Consider the following 19711-nt stretch of genomic DNA (forward strand, 5'->3'; position numbering starts at 1 on the left):
CAGCTGGAAAGCTTTTCCCTAGCTCTTTCTACTCGCCGCCACGTGCACGTGATGTTTCCATTCCGGGGAAAGTAGTATATTATAATCATCGAGTCCTTGATAACATTGCACAGGCGAGCTCTCATTCTGTGTGGAGAATTAATTTTTAACGGGGCGGCCCCATTGTTGTAATGCACTTTCATGATACATCGGGCTGTGGCTTTGTTCAAATGGGAACAATGTGTCCTTTCTAGGGCTTTACTAAAGCACTTAGTTTCAATTACTACGCATTGGTCATTCTGCATAAAACTGCTCTGTCCCTTTGTATTGCTTGCATGCCCTAAATCGGTTGGTGATTCAAACAGTGCAATTAATTCTCCAGCCAAATGTTATTCCATTTGTCAGACCTTGAACCTTCATTCTTGAATCTCTGCTTCAAGGTTTCAATGTAAAATATCCTTACTGAAGAGAGGAGATTAAAAATTAACAGCTCATCTTGGGCGTTTTCCTCGGTCAACGATTATTATTTTGGCTTAGTCTTAGGCTTTTTTATGGCAGATTTAAGCGCTCTCATAACTTCCCAATCTTCCTAATCCCTTTTGGGGGGCATGCTCATGAAAATGTATTACGAAATATGTAATTAAAAACAATATTTATGAACGTTTTAGGAACGCTAGTTAACCTTTTTGTTAATCATAATTTTATGTTATCGATTTTATTTTATAAAAAAATTACTTCTTTCAATATTTTACAATTTCATGTACATGTTACAGATATATCGCACTTTAATCGATGCCATTGTGAATGCGAATGTGAATTGAAACAGACAGAGGATTAAAGAGCCTGATGGCAGCAATTTTGTATGGGGATTTTTCGTTTTGTTTTTCGCTGTGGGCTACATTGTTTAGAGCGGAGCTACGATTTGCCTGCCCTTCTCAATGCCACTGCTAATAGTCAAGAAAATCTCACTCAAAGAACAAACGGAGCTGAAAATTGTATTGAGCACATCTGTCTCCCGCACACTACCACACACAGCACGCACATCTTTTCCGAGGGCGAGTTGTTACAGATTTCGTAGAAAACAGCCCCGAAGCAGCAGGGTCTATCGGCCATAGCGGCGAAGTTGTGTACGTCTCACGGTTCACTTCAGACTGTGACTGGCTTGAGAAGCAAGCTGCTTCACATTGGGGTTGGTGAATGATGATACAAGTGTATCTGCTTGTATCGGTTGAAGCAACTCTGTGTTCAGCTATGTTGCTACATGATTGCAACCCAACGGGGCATGGTGCGTCGATTGTAATACATCTAAAAAGCAATCCAGGTCGATGGAAGTCTGTAAAATACCGAGTTACGGTGATTAGTGAAATGATGGTTCGAAGGGCCACTAGACAACGATGTGCAGGAAATATGCTGATGTATTGTTTTATGTTTCGTTAAGCATTCTATAACATTGAAGTTCTCTTCTGTCGCTTAATGAGCATTTTTACCATATTTTTTACCATAGAGAATAAAAGGTAATTTACAGTCCTGAGTGCTCTTGAACATTTCAATAATTGAAGACATTATGATTTCTAAAGTATATCACATAGAAATGTTGTTTCCTCTTTTTGGGTAATTATTTTCATGTCATTTTCGTTTTCCTACTTTCAACCATTCTTAATATTGTAAGTATAATAAAGAGCTCACTTTAAGACACATTGTGTATGTTTGAGCTTAAATTAGAGGGTTTTTCAGGGGTGGTCATAGTTTTGGAACACTCTTTCTTGACTCTTCTCCATGGGAAGTTAACATTATATGAGGCGATGGTGATTGGACTCCATAGCATCTTTTTTGTACAAATTCAATACCAATTTCTAAATAACCTGCCCAAAAAGGGTGCTATCAGAGTCTAATTGAGGAGTGATATACAGTAATGAGCAAGTGAGCTAGTAATAAAATATGTTCATCCTTCTTTCTTCTTATTTTACTCCCCGGCGTTTACTATCACTAGAGGTCCTTATCCTCATTTATGGGCGTAGCTTTCTGTAGCTTATAAGTGGTTGTTAACTAACTTGAAGTTATGAGTTGTATTATGAAACTGTTTTTGGTGAATGTTGCTCCTCACATATAACAGACCGATGTGTAGTTGTGACGTGATTTCCAAAATTTTAGAACATAGCTAGAAGGAACAGTTTGATGCAAAAGCTTCAAACTGATCTATTTTTTCAGCCCCAGCCCCCTGCTGGGAATTAATTACCCTCAGAAAAGCATACCAAACATATCACTAGGAAAAAGGAGACCACATAAAAACAGCATAACCAAGAAGCTTTTCAAACAATTAAACACTGAATAAACAACTTCACACACCCTTCAGAGCTGTTGCAACACAGTTCAACAAGTGTCAGGAGCAGTCATTAATCATTCCCGATAATAGCTTCTGGTGGCTTAAAAAACACATTTTCCCAACAACCTACGATCAGCTTCGTAGCCCTCGTCAGCAGCTTCCCTGCTAGCTGCGCCACGACTGACTTGAATCTGTGGTTCTTCTGTCCATCACACAAAGAGGCGGCGATGGCTTTGTGGTTTTGCCGTTTTACTGTTGCCACCGTGGGTTTTTTTTGCGTCATTTTTAGTAGGGAAGGTTTTTTGTGGAAGTTTGTATGTTTTGGTAGCGATGTACAAAAAAACGGATTCCCATGGACAGTTTTGAGTGTTACTGGTTAACACACCCACCTACCCATCCTTTTTTGCCTTTGGTTCGATAAAACATGCAACATGGGGTATCAATTTGTGTGGCACCTTTTCATGTAAATTTGATTATGCGAACATTGTAGGTGCAGAATTTAATTGAATCGCGGTAGATACTGGTGCCGGGGTATGATTTAATTTTCGTTGAAATTATAAATTCGATATTCAATTAGGCACTGATTGGAAGGTGAATTATATGATTGTTTTGATACGGTGTAGTGCGTAGAGAATAATATATCAAGTGTCGATAATTAATGTTAAACAACCAAAAAGAGCTATGCAATGTTATGTGCCATTTTGCGTTTTGAAACAGACGTAACTCTTCTGTTTAGACATGTGAAATGTCACTAGTGCTTTAACGTTCTTACTTACTACATGATATTGTACTGCTGTTTAATTTTTTGTTGTTGATAAACTCACATTTTAATACTGTGATTGGTTGTTTCTTGTCTTTTTTTGTACTTCCCTATGTTGCAATGAACTTATCGCTATCTACTTACAAGAACAACCTACACAATCAAAGCTACTCTTCTTGCATGTGGAGGGTGTGGGGGTGACTTGTTTGGCCAGTTGCAATGATAAGATTGGAATTTCGGATAACGTAACGTTCTGTGTAACGTTCTGTGTCGCTGCTGACGTTCGGAACATGCACACACACACTTACCCACACTCTGGTTGCATAAAACGCTACTAGACGAGGTCACACAAATCAGATGCAATCGATAGATCGATCTGTCTTGCTCATAAATGAAGTTGTTGTGCATCACTGGAGCTTGTGCTTGAGGTTGACATTTTTTTTTTTAAACGAGAATCAATCATGCCCCGGGAGGAGGAAGCCCATCGAATAGTACGGTAACTGGAAATGTATTTTATTATCCTCAAAAATGGTATGCGGCAGTATTTTGAAATAATATTCGATGTTGTTAAAAAATAGGAAAGTGTCATAAGAAACTGTATGATTTGTATGAAAGCTTTTGCACACATTTACGAAATTATTTGTAGAACAATTTCACGTTTCCTGTATCAAATTGAAAAACTCTGCAATATTTTAGGCGGAATAAATATTGATCATATAAAAAAACCAAGCATCTACAGGATAAAAAAGCAATTGATCTTGTTATTGATGACTTTATAGCGATTGTTGAATAAAAATGTTATTTCTTAGAGTGCGAAACTTTCATTTTTCTCCCACCGACAGCTCGTGTGTCATATTTCAACGACACACATATCGTTTGTCATTCCTTCCCTTCTCCCCATTGGACGGGAAAAGGGGTATCGGATTTATCAACTGTGCAGAACACGCTTCATTGGCCATTTGATTGGAGTCATACTTTTTCTCCTTTCTGCGGCATACATCACATATCGGATACTTTTTCGGGGGGTGGCGAGAGAGTTTTGATCCTATCCTATTTTTTATCGTCATTGCTGAATCGTCAATATTTGTGGACAAATCACTTGCGAACGACGATATAATGCTGCTGCATCGACGAGAGCTATGGCGACACGGTTTACCAAAGACGGAAAACTTTTTGACGCTTTTTCGGGGCCGATTGTGTGCTGTGTGTGTGCCTCATCGATCAGGTTCCTTTCAGAACTTCCATGATACACATTCACCGATGCTGCGTAAAACTCACTTTTGTACAGAACGTACAGTTTTGATGGGATCATGTCTGTTTGATGATGTTTTTGGTAATGAGATGACTTTATGTTTTGCACATCAGTACAGCTTGCCCGGCAGCTCTTTGATGTAGCAAGAGCTTTTGCTGTGTGCGAGTCATCCGACGAAATGTGATGAATTTGTGTAGTGTTTTGGAAAATGGGGTTTTCATATCTTTTATGAGCAGAGATGGTTCTATAAGATAAAGCGTACCTTTTATTTTTATTGGAAAATTATTACACTTTTATATTTTTTCTTATCCAACGTAATTTAATTATTTTTGTTGTTTTATTTAGCTGTCTATTTTTTGTGCTGGCGCATATTTTCTTCTATGGTTGTTTTATTTATTTTTTGTAGTTTATCCACCCGGAGTGACGACTTCGACTCCAACTCTGACTCTAGACGACTTAGACTACCAATAACTTAACTACCAATAACTTAATAACTTCGACTCCCGAGGACTTCGACTCCAACTCCGACTGCGATTCCGGACGTCTTCGAATCCAACTCCAATTCCAACTCTGGATGACTTCGACTCCCACTCCGACTCCGAGTCGATCGACTTCAACTCCGTATACGATTTCAGACGACTTAGACTCCGGATGACTTAGGCTCCGGATGACTTAGGCTCCGGACGACTTAGACTCCGGACGACTTAGACTCCGGACGACTTAGACTCCGGAATACTTAGGACTTCGACTTTGGACGACTCCGGCTTCGGACGACTCCGACTCTAGACGACTCCGACTCTAGATGGCTCTGACTCTGGATGACTCCAATTCCGGACGACTTCGACTCCAAGTCCAACGACTTAGACCCCGGACGACCTAGACTCCGGGCGTTTTAGACTCCGGACGACTTAACTCTGGACAACTTCGACTTCGGACGACTCCGACTCTGGTTGACTCTGGACGACTCCGACTCTGGATGACTCCGGACGACTCCGATTTTGAATGACTCCGGACGACTCCAACTCTGGATGACTCCGACTCTGAATGACTCTGACTCAGGATGACTTTACCCAACTACGTCGGGCGTCTCGGGAATACTGGCGTCTTTCTCAAATTAGTGTTGGGGTAAGAGGTGGGACTTATCATCATCATCATCATCATCATCACCAGGATAGTCCATTGGTTCAAGTATAACATTATACAAAGTATTACGCTGTAGTTGCAATTCGAATTTTAATTTACTGTTTCGTTGAGGGGTAACCATAAACCGTTCCATTTCAAATGGCTTGCAAAGCGAGTGCTACCAAAAGGAAACCATACACATGGACAAAAGCCGTGTTACAAGTGCACTAAATCACTATAAAACAAATTTGCAAACCACGAACCAACGTGGTAACGATTGGAGAAAACGTTCCAAACGGAGCCAGCTGGTTGTGTGAGTGTTGTTGTTCGCCCCAAAATTAGAGTTTAAGTATTGGCAATGAATTTACCCGTTTCTATCTGCTTCGTCGTCCATCCCCAATGGGGAATGCAATGTTGTTTTACAGCGAAGCGTACGAAGAATGAAGAATAAAACCACTCCAAAGCATTTCATTTATCCGTTCAATACTACTACGGGCGTAGTGGCGGGTGTGATGGAAGGAGGGTTTGTTTCGTACAAGCAATATCCGGGACGGGTTTCGATGTTTCAAACACCATCCGTACCGTACATGGCATGGTTTCGATTTCTCCTTCCCCCAATAATTCCGACTTGACGCGTCGGAAAATGTCGAAAACTCCCACAGGAAGTCGAGCTGTGCCGTGTCGCTGTGCCTGCTGTCCTCGATAGAGATTCAGGATTGGAACATACGCAAAGAACTGTCCGAGCAGTGATATATACAACAACAACACCCCCAGTGTGTTCATGTGCTTGGGCCTTGTTTTATGTGACGGTGGCAAAATTGGCCGGGGACTCGCTGGACGCCAATTTCAGGCAACGCTGGGATGGATTTAAATTAGAAAACGATTTTTCCAATCGATTGATTGACTCTCGGGGCTCTCTACTACCTGGTGTTTAGCCTTCCTCTGCCGTGTTACAGTGCTGTGCGTGACTGGACGATGTTCAGATGTTAGAATTCAAAAGAGAGCAAGCCTTCAAGCACCACATGTGTGTAGGACATCTGGTGTGCGTCAGGCTGTGGCTGTGGGGCAGTAAATGGTGTGGGATTCAAGGAGGGTTAATGGAATATTCATAAGGTGTAGCACTCGTTTTGAATTATTTACCAGTTCACTTGGGTTCGAACTGGAACGGATGTTACAGAAATGTTGAGCCTAGAGTGTAGAGCGCGGCCTCCGATGGTTTTGGGCATGAAACGGTTGCGTCAGCCAATTAGAGCGAAATCGTTGCTTGATTTATGGGTGGCGGACGATTCACTTGGAGGGTCTTCATTTTTGTGCAATTTCATTAAATGGTTTGGAGGTGCTTCTTTGCAATTCAAAACGTTGTCTACACGACCTCATTTATGATAAATTAATGTTGTTTATTAATTAACGTTTTTGCGTAATTTATGTGTATGCATTCAACTCAAATTCACGATCTGATTTGTCTAGTTAAGAGCTTATCATAACTTGCTCATAACAGGTCGAGGATAATTTATTGCATTTAAAGTGAAAAGCCATATTTCCTAAAAGTGCAACTGAAAAATGACCAACGGAAATGGAAAATAAAACCAACGAAAAACAATTCCAATTTAAGATTAAGATTTATTTTGCTGTAAATCCAATTGAATCTAATTTTGACATAATTTCTGTACATACTTTTATTCGAAACATAGACTCAGGAATACTGTTAGGCGTTGCAGTGATGATTTGTTTAACATTCACCTATTTGAATTATTTTACATCTTATCGTCTCGACGCATATTCACCTGGCAATATTTATCTTTCTGTTGCTGTTTCGTCGATGGAGACGCATGGTTGTTTACGACAGCAAGAATTGATGTATTCCAGGAATATTTTAATCGAATCAGCAAAACAAAACGAACCCAATTTCGTACGCCATTGATACACCATCATGCAAAAAAAAAGAAAGTCATCACGATACGTCATTTACTCGTGGAACCACAGCGAAAGCAATAGGAAGCTAGAAATAATTGGTTCTGCCAATCGAGGCTCAATCTCAGCTGCCTGGTGGTGGTGGTGGTAGGTCAATTGAGCTAGCCGAGTCCTGTTGGCAAGATAAACGAAAGCACAAATCTCCTGTGGTGTGGAGAAATTGCTTCCACTCCAACAGGTTCTTGGGATCAATTCTGTCCCGTTTCGAAAATTAGTTCACCTTTAAAGATCCGTCGGGGGTCGGGCTATGCTCCAGATGCAAGTTTGTTATACACGGTCTGCTCTATCGCATGTTTAGGTTCGATTTTGCCTCCCAAACGATTAATCAATATTTGCGGATTCTCTATTTAGGATGGAAGTTCACCCCAATCACGAGTGTGTTTTATCGTTCCCTTTTCTCGGCGCGCTCTCCTGATTGAAGTCAACAATCGTGAATTCTTTCCCACCACCGAAAGCTTATGAATATATTCAACTTGCAACACCATCCTTATACACTCCGGTGGTGGTGTGCCACTCCGCTAGACGAGCCTTAATTGAGGAAGTGAAGCCAGTGGCACCCGGGAGTAAGGATCGAAAGTTTATGCCTTCGGGTCCCATCTAGGATGGGTTGTTTTTTATCGGGGAAAACCCCTGCAAGGCAACCAGGAAACGATAAAAAGAAGCTGACTTCTTTTACTTTCCTGTTGTGACTGCCCAAGCCCTGTTCGGTCGCGGAGCTCGGTCTGGGCTGTCGTCCTGAAAACAACATTTTTTGCTGGCATTTTCAATTACTTCCCTAGGCTGCTGAAGATTAAATTCTTCTCATCGTGTTTGTTTGTTTATTCTGGGCGGCTTCCTTCAAGCCTCTCGAACACACAGGCAGGAGGTGACTTTTGCGTGGCAAAATGGAATGACATACGACGCAGTCATCTCTGGGGCACGCAGGACTTGGCCATGAAACTTGATAAAAAAGGGACTTTTGATGAAGAAAGAGACAAAGAGCAAGAGAGATAGAGAGAAAATAAACTCCTCGAAGGCACATTTTTTGGTGGTTTTATCCGACCCGCATGAAAACAAGCAAATAAAAGCATCAAACCCCTCCTGCTTTCTGCGTGATAGAAACAAAATCTGTGCATAAGAAATATAATCCCTACCTTATTATAGCTTGAATAGCAGAAAAACCGTCCCTTTGATGAAACAAAAAGAAAAAGCAACTACTGCTGTATGATACTGTGGAAGTATTTTAGACTTTCGTTTCTGTTGCTGGTTACTCTTGGGTTAGGTAATGTAAACAAGAGTAGACCGACATAAAAACAGCATAAAGGAAGGGACAGCAGTTGGATGTGTTTTGTGTCCTCGCTGTAGTCCGTGCTAAACACTGCAGCCAACCGTTCCTAATAGTTTAGTAATAAAAACATGTGTATGCCGGGTCTGGCGGGCCGGCATTTATGCGGATTATCTCAAACGAAAGATCGGCAACCCAAGCTCAGTTTTTTGCTATTTAATCTAAATGCTTGTTACATGGTTGTTTAGCAGCCGTTTTTTTGGACAGTGGATAGGAGGTGTTTTATTCTTAAAATATTTTTAAAATGTGGCAGCATTTAATAAAAAATTTGACAGTTGGTTGCAGCACTCCATACAAAACCACACACAAAACAAGTCTGCGATTTTCAGCCTAGATTATTTCAGCCTCAAAGCTGGAATTAGATTCGAGTACCTGCTCGAAAAAAATGTCAAAACAAGGTGGTGTTTTCATTTATCCCGCCATGCAATTGACAGCGATTTGCGAGGGCGCGCGAGTGCTCGCACGCCATACAAATGCATAGCCCCAGAGTCCTCGCATTAAAGAGCTTGCGAGCCTAGGCAGTTTTTTCGCCGCTAGTTTTAGCAGTTATAATTATAGCCGAGAGCAGGTATAACAGTGCAATTTATAGCATACTAAACACCTGAAATTTGACATTTTATTTTGAAAAAAAATCCACAAAAATAGAAATAGTGATCTTTTCGACAAATAACACCGAAAAAAATATGAATTAAAAAATGAATATTTAAAATACCATAAGATTTCGAGCAGATGATACTACTCGCAACCCTCGCAATGTTTGACGGGATCCCAAGGTGCATATAAGAGAGGTTAGGTGGTGGAATCTAGACTCGAAGTGTTTCTAGAATCAAGTGTGAGTGTAATCACAGCCTTTTTTTGTAACCAAATTTGAACGTCACTTTTTGACAGGACGGATAAAAACTTGTGCTCAAACAGGCTTTCTGGTAACTTGACGAATACACAAAAAATCAATACACAAAGCATCAGCATTTAATGATACTGAAGCGATAAAAATCAATCTTCTAAATACATACACCTTGGGATAAACCCACCTGTATATTATAACCACTTAGCTACTTAGTTATCAAAGCTGCTCGAAAACTGCTCTACAATACAAACAGCTGATAGGCCGAAATTTAAACCTACGACCTGCAAAGGGAAAGAGGCCCAACAATAACAAGAATTAAACTATCTTGCATCGCAAATCGATGAAGTAAAACATGGGGATTTAAGGAATCCAAATTGGCAAGCCCTTCAACGAGCTGCAATAACATGAAATGCTTCTGCAGGTTTCAACGTCTAGTCCGAGGACTTTCGCAGTGAAATGTGTTCTCTGTCTGCATTTGTACACGCAAGGCTTCCGAACCGGTTCTTGGATTGAAGGTATTGAAAGGATTAATTTAATTAACAAAATTACGTGAAGGCACGTTACCGCCAGGCGATCATCATTGTGTTTGTTGACTGTTACAAATCCTGTTGGGGAGGGAAAAGGTGCTTAACAATGTAAACAGCAAATGGCTTCCAACGACGTTGGATGATTAAGGGAAAAACGCGATCGTTTTACTCCCTATCCCAGTGATGATTAAAAGGCTTGAAATGTAATACCTGAGTACGAATTACACTTACGTTGAATTGAAGAGCAGCGACGTAGTATATCGTTTCTCCGCCGTGTTAAGTTCAAAAGGTTCGCTCTTTGTGCTTGTGTGAAGCGTTGGTGTGGTTTGTGTTGAAGAGGTAATATAAAAATGTTATTTAATGTTATTGAAATATTCTTTTGATCAAATTGATTAAATTGACATTTCGATGGTTTCATGGAAGCGCTATTACAAAATGCGTCAAAATGTTCATAAGTCTCTGTTATTACTCTGCTGACTTGTGTACGTATAGAATGGCGTTAGTTACCGCACAAAATAAGCTTGCTTTCATGTAAATATCTTGTAAATAACACTTTGCAAAGATGTGTTTCATGTCAAACTTTTCAATCTACTACTACTGACAGAACTGAAGGTTTAGTTCCTTCCCTCGTATATTATGTGGTTGGTATGAAAAATAAAACTTTTCCAATTCGATGGTATTCAACAGTATGCATGCTTAAATTTCGCTGAAAACTTTCCCAGTCAATATTTCCTTTTTTTCAGTACTCAGTACTGGGTTTTTTGCTCTGTTTGTGTGTGTGTTGCAATATTGAATTCACCAAGTACTTAGAACCCGTCGCTCAACTATCAACTTCTTCATTGTAAGGGACTTGAATTTGCAGCCCGCCACAGAATGTCTTCAATCAAACTATTAAATTATGAAAAGTACTGAAATACATTGTCCGTTTTCTTTCTCTTCCAGCTACATCGAGCCTGTCGGAAACGCTACCAACATGCCTTCGTTAGGGATATCGTGTGTACGCTATATGGTGTTTTTCTTCAACTTCCTGTTTGCGGTAAGTTTAACTACACTGCATTAAATATGCAGTCGATGCGTGTTGAAAGTAATGGGACATCGTTCAGTTACCCTCCTGGGGATGTAATGAGTTGAAGAGCAAAGTGAATTAATACTGATTCGATTCAGTGTGCAGGCTGACAAACGGGGAAATGACCCTGCGTCTAATACCACCAACTATCATCAACCGTGAACGAACATGCTTCAGGAAAATAATGCCATTCTCCCACTGCAGTGCCACTAGTCCATGACCGGATCTCCACGACCCAACACTGTTTGGCAGCGTGTTTTGCTGCAGCGAAGAACTTTTGCCATCAAAGTTATGCCAGTGTGCACCGAGTTTAGCGGGGATAGTATTGCAATTGGTTGCATGCCTCCAAGGGCAGAAGAGTCATTAAAACAGGCGACTGCACACCCAGTCGCAGTACTTCGAGCAGGAAGAGTATGCCACCCATAGTACCCGTCTTCCGTTGGAGCTACTTTACTAGAAGCGATAGATGCACCGCTACCGGGGATATGATTAAAATCAATTACTCTAATGGAAGGTAAATGAGAAGTGCAATCGAATCGACTTCGATATTGGATCGCTTGGTTCGGTTCCATCATGGCGCAGTGATGGTACATAGTTTTAGCTGTTGGCAACATTGAGTCAAAGTTTTGGTAGTTATCATTTGCCAAGACTCTTTTGGCAAACAAAGTAAGAGACGGTCTTACAGGCGGGTGGGGGTGTATTTTATGGGGTTTAAATTAGCTGAATGAAATGAATGGAAGGGAGTGTATTGATGAGCTAAGTTAAAATCAGTGTGTTAGGGGATTTGCTAATTGAATAAGGGATATTATTCTGTGGTGAATTTGTTGATGAGCATTTAATAATTGAATTGACTCAATTGATAGACTGAAGATGCAGCAGATCGAATGCTTACTTACGGCTATATGGATGCATTTTGAAACTAAAAGCTTAAGTGGGATATTATTATATAATTGAAGTACCTGATCCTAATACAGGAAAATTGAAAGGTTCACCACGTCCTTGGTATTCTGTGGCAGTTGCCTAAATATGGCCAAACTCATAAATCAATATTAATAGAGACATATTGCAAGATTTCATTGAGCTTGACACGCTGCATGATAGCGAGATCGTCGTATATCTCGTATAGCTCACCGTTGTATTAGCTCCTCCATTATTCTTCCGTACATAATAGGCCAAACAGGACGACCAGTTGGCAGTCAGCATCCTTGCTCAGCGCCACTCAGCTTCCATGCTGTTGTTAATGCTGACCAGTGATGCAAAATGCCAATCTCATAAACAAATGAGCCACGGGGCTTGCTCAAATATTCTTAAGCACTCATTTAAGTTTCTCAAGCACTCAAAACTTGTTCTCTGACGCGTTCCCGTGACCGTCCTCAGTTTTTCTCAATCTGAGAAACTGATATAGCAACTCAAGCTTTTTTGGAGCTTTAAATAGAAAATAAATTTTTGAGCATTGAGAAACCCCATGGCCCCGCGGGCTTAGACTGAAACAAAATCCATGTTAGCGTCACGTACTCTATTATGATAATCAGAGGTGATGCTCAAACAGTAGGTATGACCAATACACGTTTGGTGACATTTTAGCAACCAATGTTTGGTCAGTCACTTTGTCATAACTTTTTTACTATGATCAATTCTGCAAAATGTCACTGACAAAGTCGCGACAAATTCTAACTGAAAAAAAATCATGTCAGCGTCACGAGCTCAACTGTGATGATCAGAGGTGAGACTCAAACAGTTGGTGCGACCATCACATGCTTGGTGACATTTTGTGCAACTAACTCTTGGTCAATCACTTGTTCGTGACATTTTCTGTCGGTGACCATCATGTTAGCTATGGGAGATGTGCGGTGCGTGCGAGTGATCCCAAGCAACAAAATCAGCATGCATTATCGCTCAAATACTTCATCATTCTATACCCAACAGACCATCAAAGCGGACAGATCGAGAAAGCTTACTTGTTTTGTTGCTTGGGACCAATCGCCAAGTATGTTCTAAGCATGTCATAATTATCATAGCGAGAAAATGTCGTGACCAAGTGAGTGATCAAGAGTTGGGTGCTATAAAAAATGTCACAAAACATGTGATTGGTCCACCAACTGTTTGAGTCTCACATCTGATCATCACAGTTGTGTGCGAGAGCTGACTGGAACTTCGTTTCAGTCATGAGTGTTGGTGGCTGACAGTGGCATTTGGCAGCACTGTTCACAGCCAGAAAAAGTCATGATTATACTTCCGACGGCATTAAGCTCAGCTTGTCTGTTATCGCGTAAGACTCAAGCATTGAGTATCAGCAATAAACATAAAGAGCTACCCCGGATATGTTCATTGTTTTCGGTGGTGATCATTACGTGATGCTCATGACATTTCGCAGCGGTGCTGACCTTGAAACCGAGATTGGTGAAATCATGGACGACTTAAAGAGAAAAATTCAGCTGAACTGCTCTGAGGTCTTAGTTGTCGGAAAAATGGCTTGCTTTTATGTAGAATTCCATCAATCCGGCCCATTACACGTAAAGTATGTCTGGTTTTAAGGTGATTAGTCCGATTACCGTTTAAGCCGCTAGAGGTGCTAATCTGTTCCAACACATACATTTAATGCCCGTTTGGTTATTCCATCCAACTCCAAAGATATGAGTTTTTTTTACATATCACAGTCTAATTGAGCAGCAAAACATATTTCAAAGATTGTTTCATTGCCATAAACACACTCGGGGCGACTATGGGCTTCGAACGACGAGATCCGTTCGCCGCGACTGTCAGAAGGCGCTCACTTGGCGCTCAGTTTTAAAATAACGTACCATTGAGAGACCGTAAGAAGCGCGCGAAAGAATGAGTTCTAACTGCCGGGGTCGAACGTTCCCGTTTGTATGGGGAGAAATCCGCGAGGTTTTGCGCTGCGGATTTGGAACGAATGTTGTTTTCAATGCAACGTTTTGCTTCAAATTTTGCTTTAAATGATTGAAGTGAATTGAACTTAGAGGTATGTAACATTTTGAAAATGTTTTGTGATCTATTTCCAATAAAAAAAGTTTTGAATCATAAATCAGTTTTGAAAATATATATATATATATATATTTAAATATATATTTTAAATATATATATTTTATATATATATATATATATATATATATATATATATATATATATATATATATATATATATATATATATATATATATATATATATATATATATATTAATAACATATATTTATGTTATTTATTTATATTTATTTATTTATTTATTTATTAATTTATTTATTTATTAATTTATTTTTATTTATAGAAAAATATCGAAAAACATTTGCACCATGTAAATAACGTTTATAACTCTTTAAAATAAAATCAATCAGTATTTTTATACTTTTTTATAAAGTAAATCCAATCCTGTCGTCCCTCCTAAATATGAAATAACTTAAATTCAAATTTAAAGAAAGTGAGTAAAGCTACCTTATAATTCATAACAAATCATCCAATTATGATGTAACGAATTAAATCCAATACCAACGGCCAAAAAAATCAAAATTCAAAACTTAACCATCCTTGAATCGTAGATATAAACGGCTTTAAATGCTTGACAGTTGTATCTCATGATTCTCATTCTCTCATGAGCGTCGAACGGATTTCGTCGTTCGAAGCCGGTACTCGCCCCGACTGTCTTGTATACGTGTATGTGTGTTTATAAAATTGAATAAATTGAAATAATTTTACAGTCAACTCAGGGGCAAAAGCGAACAGTTCCTGGAAGGTTTTAGGGTGTTGCAAATGTTGGAATGTTTGTTAATTAAATGCTCCTGCATTAAACAGAACTGTTCGTGTCTTGAAAAGATCACACAAATATGTTTCGTCGTTTTTTAAAACAATTGGATCGTATACAACTTGTCACGAAAAATACTGGATTTCTTTGCTTTAAAAAAACCAAAAATTGATTGGAGACCAGTCCAGCGGCCGCATACCTTTTCTTCGGTGGGTAATTTTACACGACAAGAAGAAAAAAAAGAACAAAAGCTTCACCATCAAAAGATATGGTGCAAAGTGGCGAACGTATTCTGTAAAACGATTTCCTTAATCCCAAATTCCATCTCGGAAAGGGCAGCAGGCAGTGGCAATTGGCGATAGCGCCAGATAGCCGGAACCGAAACGAATCCTCCCCCCCCTCCCCCTTTTAAAGCCGGATAAAAGCCGGAATTGTAAAGTAGGAAATTACTCGAAAAAAAAGGAAAATGTGTTGACTTTCTCCGGTGGCGGTCGGTCAAAACACCGAGCTACGGAGAGAGAGAGACAGCATTAGCTGCCTAGGCTGCCGGTAATAGACGGTGCTTAAATGAAATGGACCATGGAGCTCTGTGAGAGAGGAGACCTGTATTGGGGGTGTCGGTGCAAGGTTAGATTTTCTTTTTTTGTAACCGTAACCAAGAATCCCTCTATAAATTGAACGCTTGCATGCGCAAAAGTGTTTCAATTCCGGTTGCTAACCGTGTTTTCGCTTGGGATCACTGGGAAAGAAGCGTGTTTTTCTATCCGATTTTGTATGTATTTTTTCCTCAATTCTATTGATTGGAAAATCAGATGTTCGATGCTAAAGCTTCCTGTTTGGAAGGGGGGATGTTATTGTACAAACAACCCGGTAGGGGACTGGCCAATGTTAAACGGAGCGCATACAACTCGGGCTTTCGAAAAGGGTAAATCAAATTGTCAAAAAGCAACATAACCTTTTGGTGGAATTAACAATGGTAACCTTCATTCAGTGAAATCACCTCCCCCGGCAGACGGTCTATTAATTTAAATTATTTACATCCATCGCATAAATCATTTCCTTTTACCCACCACCCTTTCCCCAACGATCGCTCCGTTTTCAGCACAGTTAATGCTACTCAGTAAAAGCAGCCCCCGTAGATCCGAAAAAAGCCGTCTTAAATCATATGTTTTTGCTGTAAACCATTCGTGTAAACGTTTGCCAATGGTTTCTCCCACTTTTTGGATGTTTGTGAATTTTTGATATATGGCTGACGGGGAGAAAATTTACATTTTTGGCGGGGGCCTCCACTCCCCGCAACTCTTTGCGTAATAATAATTTCATCCCTTCACCTTCACGTATGTTGGTTCCCGTGTCGCTGTCGCGCACACTCTTATCGGAAACACGGTGTGGTATGTAAATGCATACATCTATCTGCCCTTCCCGTGAAGGATCACTTTCCAAACGGGTTTGGGGCTGGGCTGGGATCCGTGGGTACGAAAGATAGCTTTGGTTGAACGAAGGAACGCACGTCGGAAGTGTGGGTGAAAGTAATTTAATTAAAATGTTAATACTGCGTACAGCGACAGTACACCCTGCAGTACGTACACAGTGTCTGGTTTCGCGTGTTTCCTATCAGCGCCCGGGCTTTGACTGACAGGTTGGGTTGAATTTCGCAACAATTACTGAGAGATTTCATGTATTGAGTGTGTGTGTGTCTGTGTGTGCTCTATAGGCGCGACGATGCACGAATTCCGTGGCGCATGGGAGGAAACGATCAGCGAGCTTCAATTGCACCATCAGAGCGCAGCAGAATGTGTCCCATCGATAGCTCGATCTTTTTTATCGCTCTATCTTTTTCTCTTCCGCTGTATCAATGTCATGGGGACGTTATTAAATTATTTTATGCATCTGCTCCCTCCCCTGACACGTGAAACTTGAAAAATCTGGGAAAATCGGTTGAAATGGAATCAATAAATTACAATCAACTCGCGTACATCGGTTTTATTGCGTGTCGTTAAATAAAGTTATACTTTTATTTTAAACGTTAATATAGTAATTTGTTGTATTTATGTATGCTAAATTAAGATTAGGTCCTCAACATTTAAGGACAGATTTTCAGTTACATATGTACAGTATTTCGAAGTACTTTTTTTACAATAAATGTTTGAAAATTTTTAAAATAAAACTTTTAACCAAATGCAAAGAAAAAGATGTTGTAAATCCTTTTGTAATATATCATTATAAATATCTATCATCATTAATCTATGAAATCAAACTTAAAACTTAGTTAAACTATATTTAGTGAATTTTTGGTAAAAATGGTTGATTGGATATATACATTAAATTAGACACTATGTTAAAAAAAAACATTTATAAATTCCATGTAAAATGTTTAAAAGAAAAACTATTAACAAATGTTGGGAAAATGAGAAAATATTGCCTACATTTTGCATAAGAATTTCTAAAATAAAATAAAACCACTATCGTCCGTTCCCACCAACGGAGACGCCCAGTACTTGTCGAACACTGATGGTGAATATTTTCAAAAAAATTGGATGAAAATATAAAATGAAAGCTAAAATTAGAGGTTAAAATTAAAATCTCACGGATTCTCTGTTTGGGTACTGGTTTAGGAACTCAATGCCTTAAACATGTTTATTTATTGCTTTTTATCTTACTTGCTTTTGTTCAAATATTTGAAAATTGTAAGTTTCAAGCTCTTAAATAATATAATTGTTTATTATTATTTTATACTTTTATAATATTTTTATTGCTTAGAATTTTTAATAAAACGTGAGTGCATGTAGTCTTAATACATCAATATTCTTTAAAATTTCTTTTTATCAAGAACTGTCAAGACAGCTGTCTTTTTTGTAGAAATGTGTTAATTTATTACTAAGGCTATGAATGAAGTTAAGCTCTGTAAAAGCTCTTTTCAACTCCTTTTCAACGTTTCGTATTTGAAGTGTTTTTACTATGCTTTTTTTAATTGTATTACATCATTCAATTTTAATATTAAAAATAGGTACATAAATGCCCAACGTACATACTCACACGTCAAGTGCACCAGCATCCACAAGTCCATTGTCTGGTTACAACAAAATAATCCTATGAAGTGTGCCGTGTGCCTGACACAACATCTCTCAGCCAAAATTGATCAAATTTATTTCAAAAAACCCCCCACCCTTCTCCTCTTCACGTTCAACCCTCTTTTCGTGCTATCGTTGTCGCAAATCGAATCGAATGGTCAATGTTGCACTGCAAAGATAGAGAGGTACATCATTTGCATGCAAAAAAGGCACCCCTTTTGCTCTTGGTGTATCTGTATGTTGTCTGTAGATCGATGCGCACTACCGAGACGGGAGCGCTTGTGACACAAGCGCAAAATTAGATTACTCAAATCAGTCAACCTATTTGCGCAGTGTGAAGCGCTGTGAGAGATATGCTAATGCGCCACTCGTGCTGGACTCTTGTCTGGGAACTATTGTTAGGACGAACAAAGAAATGCAACTGCCACAACATTGCCTGTGTCACACACACGGGGGGATTTTGACGTGTGGCCAGCGTGGGTCAGCTAAAGATTGGCACTCAGCAGCCCTGTGGCCTTTAATTGAGCATTAGGTTGAGCGAGCGATGGGATGACGATGGACGAGTTGCAGCTTGCTCCGCATGCCATCATGATTAGCACTAAATTGATGGTTATTACGATGCACCGAATGAGCTCTCAAGTGAGAACAGTAATTATGTGGCCCAACGGATAAAGAAGCAAATACAAGTGATTAGAAGAACGTGTTTACATAGTTAAAACGATTGGCCTATTAAGCGCTTATCATCTTTGCTAAGTGTTACGCATTAAACGAAATGCTTTTTTATGCAATTCCACACTGTGTTGCATCAATATTTGTGTTGCACTCTGGAACCTTCAACAGTTGAATGTTAAAGGTAGCAAAGAAACGAGTTGCTTTCGGCAAAGCGTTTTTGAAGCCCTGACACTATCTCTGCTTGAATCGTGTTCGAACACGGCTTGTTCCGCTGACTTCATGTTCGCAACAACACGATAGACATCGTCTACTGTCGGGCAGAATTGGATCGTTATCTACTATCCTCCTCGCTGTTGTCGTTTTTTTTTCGACAGAAGTCGACAGAAGCGCGTAATAACTTCATGAAATCGATGAACATGTATAAGTAGCGGCGGTATAGTATGTTTGAGCTGAAACGAAAGATATTCTGAAAAGTTCAAATTATATTCCAAATTTGGTAAGGTGCCCTCAAATATTTGATGTTTTTAATATTTTACTATTTTACAGCTCTGCTGAAGCATTTACTTCCGTGTGGGAAAACATGAATTTTAGTAAAGAAATGTGGAGTGAAAGGGCCATTTGTATTATTAGATAATGTTACTTCTGCAAATGTTACTTCTAATGATCGAATTTAAATACAAACTTTGGTTCTCGCCATGGACGGTTCTTACCTGAAGATTTCTTAATACATTACAGGGTTTCCCACGATTTATTGGTTGGTTCTCATCAATTTTTGGTGGGTTCCCATATTTTTTTGGTGCGTTCCTACGATTTTTTGGCCGTTTCCCAGAATTTTTTGGTGCAATTGTATTGATATCCAATAGGAAAATACCAATAAGTAATGGGAACGAACCAACAATCTATCGGATACGATAAAAAAAAATGTGGGAACTCACCAACAAATCATGGGAACTGACCAATAAATCGTGGGAAACCCTGTAAAGAAATAAAATAAATCTTAAAATATATATTTACAGTAGAGCGTCGATTAACCGGGCA

At 39.5% G+C, this 19711-nt stretch overlaps 1 protein-coding gene across 5 annotated transcripts in view; it reads left to right on the top strand.

The window, feature by feature from the left end:
• LOC120900018 (CD63 antigen-like) overlaps positions 1 to 19711 on the top strand; it is an 89327-nt gene that overhangs the window by 60109 nt on the left and 9507 nt on the right. For all 5 annotated transcript variants that reach the window (XM_040306491.1, XM_040306493.1, XM_040306494.1 and 2 more), the window contains one exon: positions 11048 to 11141. In XM_040306491.1, coding sequence (XP_040162425.1) covers positions 11079 to 11141 — 63 coding nt within the window. In that variant the 5' untranslated portion in view covers positions 11048 to 11078. The remainder of the gene's footprint in view (positions 1 to 11047; positions 11142 to 19711) is intronic.

This window comes from Anopheles arabiensis, chromosome 3 (assembly GCF_016920715.1).
Source record: "Anopheles arabiensis isolate DONGOLA chromosome 3, AaraD3, whole genome shotgun sequence".
Lineage (NCBI taxonomy): Eukaryota > Metazoa > Arthropoda > Insecta > Diptera > Culicidae > Anopheles > Anopheles arabiensis.